The 12,284-nt window shown below is 36.7% G+C and overlaps 1 protein-coding gene across 4 annotated transcripts in view; it reads right to left on the bottom strand.

The window, feature by feature from the left end:
* Window positions 1–12,284, bottom strand: part of MACROD2 (mono-ADP ribosylhydrolase 2) — a 2,170,814-nt gene that overhangs the window by 677,840 nt on the left and 1,480,690 nt on the right. For all 4 annotated transcript variants that reach the window (XM_070471908.1, XM_070471910.1, XM_070471909.1 and 1 more), the window contains exon 7: window positions 10,795–10,825. In XM_070471908.1, the coding sequence (XP_070328009.1) occupies window positions 10,795–10,825 (31 nt within the window). The remainder of the gene's footprint in view (window positions 1–10,794; window positions 10,826–12,284) is intronic.

Raw genomic sequence — 12,284 nt, 5'->3', positions numbered from 1 at the left:
AAATCATTCCTTTCAATAAGTAAGAAAATAGAAATGAGGGTGTGATTGATCTCAATGACTATTGAATCCAGAGTCTGGTTTCCTAACACTGGATTTCCCTACCATTCATTCATTCACGTATAATGCCATTCTTTTTTTTAAATTTATTTATTTTTAAATTGAAGGATAATTGCTTTACAGAATTTTGTTCTTTTCTGTGAAACCTCAACATGAATCAGCCATAGGTGTACATATATCCCCTCCCTTTTGAACCTCCCTCCCAGCTCCCGCCCCTCCAGATTGACACAGAGCCCCTGTGTGAGTTTCCTGAGCCACACAGCAAATTTCCGTTGGCTATCTATTTTACATATGGTAATATAAGTTTCCATGTTATTATCTCCATTCATCTTACCCTCTCCTCCCCTCTGCCCATGCCCATAAGTCTATTCTCTATGTCTGTTTCTCCATTGCTGTCCTGCAAATAAATTCTTCAGTACCATTTTTCTAGATTCCGTATATATGCATTAGTATACAATATTTATCTTTCTCTTTCTGACTTACTTCACTCTGTACAATAGGCTCTAGGTTCATCCACCTTACTAGGTTTACAACAAAACTGAGAGGAAAGTACAGAGATTTGTCATATACTTCTACCTATCCCCAGACATGCTGGGCCTTCCCCATCAACATCAGACACTAGAGTGAAGCATTTGCTACAAAAGATGAACTTACAGTGACATATCATAATTACTCAAAGTCCATGGTTTACCTTAGGGCCCCCTCTTCACATTTTACATTCTGCAGGTTTGGACTAGAGTGCAATGACATACATGAATCACTGTAGTATCAACAAGTGTTTTCACTGCTCTAAAAATCCTCTGTGCTAGACATATTTATCTCTCTTGCAACTCAAACCCTGGCAAACATTGATCTTTTTTTATTGTATCTGTAGTTTCTACTTTTCTAGATAGTCATATAGTTGGAATCATATAGTATGATTTCAATATGAAGCCAGAAGACCAGCTTCTTCACTTGGTAATACGAATTTGAAATTTCCCTGTGTTTTTTCATGGTCTGATTGCTCATTTCTTTTTAGCAAATAATATTACACTTTTTAGTGAATAATAATTCACTGTCTTAATCTGCTACAGTTTATTTACCTATTCACTGACTGAACGGCATCTTGATTGCTTCTAAATTTTGGCAATTATGAACAAAGCTGCTCTAAACAGGTGTGCATGTTTTAATGTGGATAGAAATTTTCATCACCTTTGGGTAAATACCAAGGAGCACAACTGCTGGATCACATGGTAAGACTATATTTAAAAAAGAAACTATAGTAAGAAACCTTGTAAGAAACTATAGAATTATCTTCCAAAGTGGCTGTACCATTTTGCATGCCCATCAGTAATGAGAGTTTCTACTGCTCCACACCCTCACCAGCATTTGATGTCATCAGTGTTCCAGATTTGGGCCATTCTAATAGGAGTGTGGTAGTATTTCAGTGTTATTTTAATTTGCAATTCCTTGATGACATATGATTCAGAATATATTTCCATATGCTTATTTGCCATCTGTGTATCTTCTTTTATGAAACATCTATTAAAGTTTTTGACCTACTTTTTCATTGAGTTGTTCATTTTTATTGTTGAGTATTAAAAACTCTTTGCATATTTTGAATAACAATCCATTAGAAAGTCCATCTTTTAGAAATATTTTCTCCCAGTCTGTGGCTTGTCTTTTAATTCTCTTGACTTTGTCATTCATAGAGCACATGTTTTCAATTTTAATGAAGTCCAAATTATGAAAATTTTCCTTCTGGATCATATCTTTGGTGTAGTATCTATAAAGGCATCACCATACTCAAAGTTATCTAGGTTTTTGTCTATATTGTCTTCTAGGACTTCTGTAGTTTTGCAATTTACATTTGGGTCTATGATCTATTTTGGGTTAATTTGGGAGAAGGGTGTAAGATCTGTGTCTAAATTATTATTATTATTATTTTTTGGCATGTGCATATCCAGTTGTTTAAGCAACATTTATTGAAGAGACTATTTTTATGTCATTGTATTACTCCTACCTCTTTAACAGTGATCAGTTGTCTACATTTACATGGGTCTGTCTCTCGGATCTCTACTCTATAGATCGAATTTTTCACCAATTCGCACTGTCTTGATTATTATAGCTTTAAATGATTCTTGAAGTTAGGTACTGTTAGTCCTTCAACTTTGCTCATTTCCTTCAATACTGTGTTGACTAGTCTAGGTCTTTTGCCTCTCCAAATAAACTTTAGAATCCACTTGCCAATATTTATAAAATAACTTTCTGGGATTTAAATTGGAATCACATTGAACCTATACATCAAGTTGGGAAGAACTGATGTCTTTGGAATATTGAATCTTCCTATCCATGAGTGTGGGATATTTCTTTATGCATTTATTTGTATAAATTGAAGCTTTTATACCAACCGTTACCCTACAATTCTTGCTATAATTGCTTATTAGTTCCAGGATGGTTTTTTTTTTTGTCAGTTCTTTTTGATTTTCTACAAAGATGATCATGTTGTTTCCAAATAAAGACAGCTTTATGTCTTCCATCCCAAACTATATGCCTTTTATTTCCTCTTCATAGCAAGGGCATACACTATGATGCTGAAAAGAAGTGGTGAGAGGGAATATCCTTGACTTGCACTTAATATTAGTGAGAAAGCTTTGAGTTTCTCACCATTAAGTATGGCGTTAGCTATAGTTTTTTGTAGATAGTCTTGTCAAGTTGTGGAAGTTAGCTACTAGCCCTAGTAGTTTACTAAGGGTTTTTATCATAAATGTGTGTTGGATCTTGTCAAAGCTATTTCTGAATTCTTTGATAATTACATGCTGTTTCTTTCATAGTCTGGTGATGTGATAGATTTTCATTTAACCAGGCTTGCATACCTGAGATAAGTCCCACTTATCGTGGAATCTAATTCTTTTGTTTTTTGGATTTGATTTGCTAATATTTTTGAGGATCTAATTACTTTGTAGTTGTTAATTAAGCAAATATTTATTAAGAACCACTCTACATCCAGCTCTGGAAGCACAGAACTTAGAGCCCAGTTGCATAAGCTAAGTCTCAACAGAATAAAAGTCTTGAGTAAATAGAAAATTAGTTTTATCAACAATTTAGTTGCTTAGAGAGATCTGGGAATGTTTAGGTGAATCTACATTCATTTAAAACATTTTGAAATAAATTCTGGGCAACAAATAGACAACATGTAAGGTAATTTCTTGTTGATTTTATTAATTTCAATTTAATTTTCAATCACTTGCAGGAAACTCTCCCTATTGACCATAGCCAAAAAGAGAGATGAGGCTTAAAAAAATCTATTCTTTTTTTTTCAGTTCTTAAGAGTCTAAGGAAACTTACTTTGATCACTAAGGAGGTTTAGATTCATATTCATATTATCATTCTCTCTCTCTTTCTTTCTGTCTGTCCTTCTTCCCCTCTCAACATCTGCATGTTGGTTATATTTTCACCCTACTATGATCAGACTCTTCTCTAAAGTCACATTTCTCTAGGGTTTTTGGTACACAAGGTGTTGATGTATATCTGCTCAGGATCTCTGATATGTTTACAGACAGATATAGCCTCAGGAGCTTAAGGTGTTACAGAAACAAACTATAATTGATTCCTCCAAGGGTTTCCATGGAAATGGGCAAGAATTAGGAATGTAAAGATAATACAATTATTTATTCATTCTCAATAAATTGATTTTAGTTTCTACTGATATGTCTGCAAATTTTGGAAGAAGTACAATACAAAAAAAGTTAACACAATTGATGTAAGATCTAAAGGTCTAAATATACTGGCTGACAGCTAATAATAAGTCACTGTACTGATGCCTTAGGAATTCCATACTTTCAAATTTTTCAGGATTCGGGATTATAAAGGCATCTTAATAAAGTAGATACTATCAAAATCATTAACTATTCTTACCAAATAGAGACTATAAATATTCAAATATTTATTGATTCTGAGTAGAATCAAACCACTCCAGAACTAGTTTACCTGTGAGTGAGCTGTCTGATTTAATTTGGTCTTCTTTCCCCCTTGAGTGATGATATCCAGAAGGCCATGGTGATTTAATGCTTGCTTCTTGCTACATGAAAGAACTGTAGTCGGACACATGGAATTCAATTTATACTAATTTCCAGTCTCTTTTGCAGTTAGGTTGGTCATGAGACCAATTTCTCTCCAATGAACAAAAGATGGAAGTGAAAACTGCTACTGTGAATCCAAGGACTGTAGAATAGTGTGCATGCCCATCCTACTTGTTTATTTTGCTAGAACCAAGAAAGATAACTACCCAAGAACAATGCCTAGTGAAAGGCAGAACAACTACTTAATATCATAATGGATTAATGGCGCCTTGAATGATAGCATGGAACAAATCCTCCCAACCAGAATGCTCTCTTAGGAACTATTAGCATAGAAATAAATTTTAAAAAAAAAGAAAGAAATAAATTAGCATCTATATATACTAAGACACTCTATTTTGGATTCTCATTGTTACAGAAGCTTAGCTTTACCCTAACTAATATGGTCTCATTCAGATGCATCTCAGGATGATTTTTTAAAAATAGAATCATTGACTTAAAAGGATTTGACATGAAAATCATTGTCCTAAAGAGCTAAATATACTTGACTTCTCTAAGAGCTGTCAGAATTATTTTTGAATTCCTTTCTAAAGAGAGCTGAGCTATGTTTATTTAAAGTCACTCTTTAGATACAAGTATGTATAAGGAGCAAATAAAAAGGAGTGTCATTCAAGACTGGATGAGAAAAATGAGCAAGCACACGGAAATTCTTCTACTGATCAAATGGAAAATGTGACCCATTCTTAGGAAATTCTAGAAGGAGAGCATCTTATTAGTGCTCCCATTTTTAACATGGCTGAAAGGTATCCCCAGGTTCCTACTAAATGGATAGACTTTGTAATTTACTGAAGTGGTTTCCCTATTTCCTTAAAAGGCTTACTGTTTTATTACTTCTATAAGAAAAGCCATTTTTAACATGTAACATAATAATAAATGGCAGCTTCTAAGGATGAGGTGGCTTGGAAATTATTTCTGCTTTCTAGTCCTGAGACAAAATGTTACCTTGACATAGTTGCAAGGAGGTAGATAGTCAGACCTCAGGAACAGTAATAAAGTTGTAATTTTTATTACTTTTTGAAACACTTAATCTTTTAATTAAGTCCTAAAACTGTTCAATTTGAACAGAACACCAGGGAGAATGACACTGGTTTCCACAGTACCACAAAGCTAGGCTTCCAGGATTTTCATTTCTTTTGGTAGATCGCCTGAGGGAGTCCTGCCCGTGGGCCTCAGTGTCATTTTTAGATAAACTGAACTGGCATATTTTGTTGCTGGATGATTGAAACTATTTTCCAGAGCAAAAGTAGAAGCTTTGGTTTCTTAGTTTATGTCTGTTTTATTATTAGAGACCACAGTTTGAGAGAGTAAAGGGGGAGTTTGTACCACATTTTGTGGGATGAATGTATAAATGTGTACATGTGTGAGTGAATTTCCTAGAACTGTCTATTCAGATGATAAGCACTCAGAGGATTAGAAACAATTTAATAGGTATAATTTAGTTGTCTGTTAAACTCTTCCTCCAGGGCTTCCTAAGGATAAGTTCATAAAATATTATTCAAATGTGATAGAATTAAGATGAATACGGCCCCAGCACTGCATTTTCCCAAAGGGAAGCAAGTTACACTGACTCGAATGTTACTTCGCTTTGAGGTCCAGCAATTAACTCAAGGATTATTAAGAACAGTAACACTTCCAAGAGTGGGAATTATGTGTCCAGGACAAAAAACACAGGATGTCATAGAAGGGAAGTTATGAGAGAGAGTAACAGTCACCACTAGCCCACCTAAAAGGAAGTTTTCAAAGCAGAAGGAAATATCAAAGGGAAAAGAAGAAAGCCAGAGGAAGGAGAGGAGCTGTTAGGGGGATGAAAGGGAGGGACACACATTTTTGTCAATTTTGCTCTAGTTTCCAAATGTATTACATCAGATAAGTCTTCCCGCAAGCCCCAAATTGCCCAGCCGTGGTTGTCACACCCTCTGAAATCTGTCAGCATTTAGAGCTGACGGAGGGCATGCCCTTTAGCATTGCCTTTGGAGAATGCCCTGGTTTCTTTCCAAGTCATGTCTGTGAATGTAGACAGATGTAGTGATAAAAATATTTGCCAAGTAGATATAAGGTTAGCGAAACATCGTGTGGATCTCCTTTTTTACCACTTAAAAGCAGAAGAGCAAACTTGAATGCAAATGAGGGATTCAATTAGAAAGTTGTGTTCTGGCAGCATGTCATGGAAAGCAGAGGGAGACCAGGTGATTTGATAGAAACAGGCCTTCCACGTTGATAACAGAAATCGTATGAATAAATATGGGAGCCGCTTTCACTAAATTATGCTGCGCTTAAATTTTTTCACCAGATTTCCAGCCAATAACTCAATGTCTGAAATTCCTTCCTTTCTAAAAACACCATCTTGCACCTGGAAAGGAAGATTCAAGTCTTGTTGTGTGTGTGTGTGTGTGTGTGTGTGTGTGTGTGTGTTTTCCTCCACAGAGAATATTTTCTCAATTACTCAAAGGATATACTTTTCCACCTGGACTTCATTTCTGTTAACTATATTGACTCTCATAAAATGGATAAAAATTATTTTTGCTGCTCACTTCTCAGTAAAAATTCCATTGCTATGGATCATGTCTAGCCTCTTGTGTTAAACTTATTAGCACCCGAGTATCCAAGTTGGGCTCAGAGGGCAGAAGGCACGCACAGGATCTGAAGTGTCCATCAGGGAAGCTCAAATCTCTCCCTCTGAGACAGGTTTAGCGGCCAATTCAAACCTTTAACTAGGATCTGGGAGTTTAGAGCCCCTGCAAGCCTCATCTGGATCTGTTTTTCCAAAACTAACACAAGTCTTGCTTCAGCATTTTACCAAATGTGGCTTTTCATCCTGAGTGTAAGCAGGCGGTCTGGTGCCCTGTGGAACCAGCCTGGAAAGATTACACTGGGAGCAGCAATGGCAGGGGCTGAAAATCAAAGTGGAAAAGTCTAGCTCCTCATCCAGGGAAACTTCAAAGCAAGCAGGGCCTGCTCCCATCATGTTTTTCTCTGAAATCGGGTTGAATCGCATGGTAGATAGTTGTCAGCCTGTGTCTTGCAAAAAGATGCAGCTGGTTTTGTCTCCAAGAGGTTGAGGGCTGAGGAGAGGGTGAGAGAGGAACTGGTCTCTGCCAGGGTCTCCAGCGTCTCAAAGCCTGGATCCTCCAGACATGCTTTGAATGTGAAGATTATGTCTAGGTTTCCACAAATTGGGGATGCTTACTGCTGAAATGGCCATGTATGAGATCACCTTGGCAATTAAATAACTCAAACCCTTCCAAAGAAGGCTCTACCATAGTCAGTAATTTTGTTTTAATAGAAGAATTAGAGTTACACTGAGTTTGGGGGCTATAAACCTAAAAGTGAAGGTTAATCCAAAGCAAACGGGTGTCTGAGAAATTACAGTAGATGGGGCGGTGGGCTGGGACTAGCGCATGTCGGGAAAAGTCAGGATGGGGTCTAAGAGCAATGAGTGCCTCCCTGAGAGATCATCATTCGATGGGCCATGATAAACAGTGAAGACTTTGCTGTTGTTGTTTTTAGGTGAAATAGAGGGCTGTATATATCTTGGTTTTCTTTCCTTTAAAAATACAATTATTGGAGTAGAGTTGATTTACAGTATTGTGTTAGTTTCAGGTGTACCAGTAAAGTGAATCAGTTATACAAATACAACCCCCTCAAAAAAAAAAAAATACACACACACATACACACGCACACATACACAGATTGCTTGGTTTCTAACTAAACAAGTTCTTGAGTTTTCATTTTTCCTTGTGAAGATGGACACTGCTATGCGTAAAGTTATCATTTCCAGTTTGAGAGCGCTTTTTAAAAGCAAATTTGTTTCTCTTAAAATAGAGATGTTTGTCCACTTAAGAAAATACCAACTAGGTAGTTTCTCTACTTGTTATTTTGCCAATCAACAATTCTGCTTCTTGTATCATCAGTTAGTCATCAGTTCGGGTTATAAACATCACTATCATAATCGAGCAGCAGCATTCCTGAGCTTCTCCAGGAGACACTATGCCAGATACTGGGTGTGTGTAGAATATGCACAAGTGAATCCCTACTCACAAAAAAGCTCCAGATAGGCTACAAACACAGGATATATTTTTAAAAATCTATGGAACAATATGAACCGGCAATTATTAACTGTCCAGATTACACATGTTGAAAAGTTTCAAAGATGTAATGACCATCAAGAGTTGGAATACTCAAGGAAGACATCTCATAGATCAAGCTTCAACCTATACAAGTGTGTGTGGTGTGTTTTTGTTTTGCTTTTAATTTTCTTTTTCTTTTTAGCTGTGGATCACTTTCTTCAAATAAAGTATTCTTTCAAATGCCAATAAGTAAAGATAAAAGTAAAATTGATCTAGATAATAGAGGAGCTAGAACTAAGTTCTGAAAAACAGCAAGAAAACCACTGAGCCATAAAATGTGAGTACTTAGGAGAGAATCAAGGACTGATTAGAAAGCTACAGTTTCACAAGGACATGTGACATAATTCCAAGTTACAAAATGCTAAATGGTTCAGAGAGTAATCTAAATGTTCTAAAGGTCTCATGAAGCTGAAAGTAAGTCTGGGTCTAAAGCTCAAGTGCAACTAATGAAAGACAACATGGCACCTGACTTGCAGGTTTCAGCTTCACTTTGAAATTTACTCAAAACCTAGATAGGAAAAGAGATGAGCAGCCAGGACTTGAAAATCACATTCTTTGACCTGGCGTGTTGAAAATAGACTGAGCTCATGTGGTAGTAGCCTCTAAGCCAGCGACTATAGCCCCCTATCAATGCCCTTCTCAAGTCTTCAGTATTCCCTCCCACCAACACAGGGCAGTACTGACTGAGTTATATACACTGAGCCATGTTACTCTAAGGAGAGAAACCCCTCTCCTTCAGGGATCACAATTAATCCAGAGCCACTTTAATTTTGATTCCATTTTTACTATCCTCTCTCGAGCCTTTCCTTTTAGGGTTCATGCTCATCTTCCTTTGCTTTTCTGTTTCTTTTCCCCACCACCTCCCCCCTTTTTAGTGTATTAGCTGTTAAATTCAGTTTCTGAAAGTCTTTGAACACTAGCATCAGATTCTCAGAAATAAAATAGACATAGGCAATGTGACATACTATTGTCTGGGGCTTTTGGGTTTTTGTGTGTATGTTTGTTTGTTTGTTTAAGGAAAATCAAGATCGTCGTGTGAGAATATTCTCAAAATCAGAACCATTTCTGTGGTGGAGTCTGATTTGCCTTTAGACAAGGTGACATGAAGATCCGGGTAAAATGTTGCATGTAATGCTTCTTCTAAGCAAATATACCAGTGAGAGTTATAACTGGGCACCTGTGAGGCAGAAAGAGTGGCAGTGATGGGGTGATGGTGCAGATGGGCCAGCCTTAGCTCACCCGCCCAGTGTCCTCTGCATTTCCCCAAAGACAGGCTGCTGTGGAATCCAGAGGCGGCGGGGAGGGGGAAAGCATGCCTTTGATTTTTAAATAATGTCACCAAATCTTTTCCCATTTAATTCAGGCCTACATTTTCCACTTTATTTTCATTGAAACCTTAAAAAAAAAAAAAAAAAAACAACTTTGAGACTTCCCTAGCAGTCCAGTGGTTAAGTATCTGCCTTGCAATGCAGAGAATGTGAGTTCAGTCCCCAGCTGAGGAACTAAGATTGCACACGCTGCAGGGCGCCTGAGCCCAAGTGCTACAACTAGAGAGACCACGTGCATCAAAGATCCCATACGATGCAACTAAGGCTGGAGGCAGCCAAGTGAATGTTAAAAAATACTGCCTTAGGAGGAAAGAAGTCTCCTGCCTCTGACATCACTTTAACTATCCTTTCCCTGTAGTAACAAATTTAAACTAGTTCTTTACATCTGCATGCATTTTATTTTTCACTTAAAAGTCTGCATGTGAGAAGTTTGAGCTCAGAAAAGTCATAATCTTATTTGTTTGACTAGAAAACTCTAAAATGATAAACTCTGTTTTACCTGAATATTGTGAAACAGATTTAGTAACAACATGAGGAAAAAAGTATATGGAAAAGCCATTGTAGGTGAAAGAATATTTAGAGAATTTTAGGCTGGTGCAAATAAGAAGTTTTAAAAAATATTTTGCTTCCATCTCTAAGTAAAGCAGCTGCTACTTAAAACAATCTATTGATACCAGAAAAAAAAAATCTACTTTGAATCAAAAATATGTGTTTATATTAACAATCACATCTTTTAAATTAAATATATAGATATATGCATGTGTGTGCATTTTAATGCTTCTATAATTTTGTAATTCACAACAAAATAATGGTAATGTTAGATTTTATAAGCGTTATGACTTGTCTGACAGAAAAATATGACTTTATTAAAGAAAACACTAGTAGAGGTCAGATTATATGAGAGCAAACATTTTTACATAACAAAAGATATTAAGCCACAGTGCACCTAATTATTGCACTTGGTATGCAATACAACTAAATTCAGTAACACCCAAAATACCCAAATAGCCTCTTGAGATTCCTCAAAGAAATCTGACCTGTATTTGAATCTTTTTAAATGACAGCAAACTACATCCATCAGAGAACCTCTAATTTTTGCTGTTAAACTTGACATTAACAACAAAATAAAGAAATATAAACATTACCAAAAGACAGATCACTTACCATAAATGCCGGTTGAGATACAGGGAAATGCCTGCAAACAAACCACAAAAAACAGAATAAATTTTAAAGGCCCAGCTCGCCTCAAACCCAAAAACATCTATTTCAACATCTGTTTTGCTTGATAATGGGATGACCTCTACTGACGTACTCTGAGCTCTGAACTCCACTCAGGTGAAGTAGGGAACATTGTGGAAATGGTATATTTGATTAAATTTTCTTTACCAGCAATTATTGCAGCTCATAAGAGCCAAGGATCAAATTACCAGGAATCATGGGAACCAACTGTTAAACATAGTTACAAGAAATCATATCATCTAAGCCTACAATGAACTAAGTTGTATCTAAAAGAAATAACCATTTCTCAACAAGTCCTAATTATTTGCCCCATTTTACTATGACCCTTGCTATTGAGATGACCATGTCTATTATATGTGTCTGGTGGAAATACAGTATACCAGTGTGGTATGCTACTGGGCATTCTGTCCCAGCTCTGTATTAAGTGACATCATGTTGGTGGCATAAAATCCGAAAACACCAGTCAACATTTATCTGTGTCAACTGAAACCATAAGTTGGCTATGGAAATAAAATTTTGATAAAATTTAACAAAAGGATTCTGTAAGAATCAATTGGATATACAGAATTTCTAATAAAGGGTATTTTATATTCAATTCTATTCAAGAAAGAACATTTAGAACTTTATATGAACAACTGACTGGTTCAAAATTGGGAAAGGAATATGGCAAGGCTATATATTGTCACCCTGTTCATTTAATTTATATGCAGAGTACATCATGTGAAATGCAGGGCTGGATGAATCACGGCTGGAATCAAGATTGCCAGGAGAAATACAAACAACCTCAGATAAGCAGAGACATAACTTTGCCAACAAAGCTTCCTATAGCTATGGTTTTTCCAGTAGTTATGTATGGATGTGAGAGTGGGACCGTAGGAAGGCTGAGTTCCTAAGAATTGAAGCTTTTGAACTGTGGTGTTGGAGAAGACTCTTGAGAGCTCCTTGGACTGCAAGGAGATCCAACCAGTCCATCCTAAAGGAAATCAACCCTGAATATTCATTGGAAGGACTGATGCTGCAGCTGAAGTTCCAATACTTTGGCCACCTGATGTAAAGAGCTAACTCATTGGAAAAGACCCTGATGATGGGAAAGATTGAGGGCAAAAGGAGAAGAGGGCAGCAGAGGATGAGATTGTTAAATAGCGTCACTGATTCAACGGACATGACCTTGAGTGAACTCTGGCAGATTGTGAAGGACGGAGAAGCCTGGTGTGCTGCAGTTCATGCAGTTGCAAAGAGTGGGGCACAGCTTAGCAACCGGACAACATATTCTATTCTTATATTTAAGTTGCGTGCTACACATTCTTTGTATCAGTAAAACTTAAAAATAGACTTACAGAAGTAACATGTTAAATTTTTGGACTTCCCAGGTGGCACTAGTGGTAAGGAACCTGCCTGCCAATGCAGGAGACGTT

The sequence above is a fragment of the Odocoileus virginianus genome, chromosome 9 (genome assembly GCF_023699985.2).
Source record: "Odocoileus virginianus isolate 20LAN1187 ecotype Illinois chromosome 9, Ovbor_1.2, whole genome shotgun sequence".
NCBI classification, from domain to species: domain Eukaryota; kingdom Metazoa; phylum Chordata; class Mammalia; order Artiodactyla; family Cervidae; genus Odocoileus; species Odocoileus virginianus.
The sequence above is the reverse complement of the archived record's forward strand: the minus strand, read 5'-3'. Positions and strand labels throughout refer to the sequence as shown.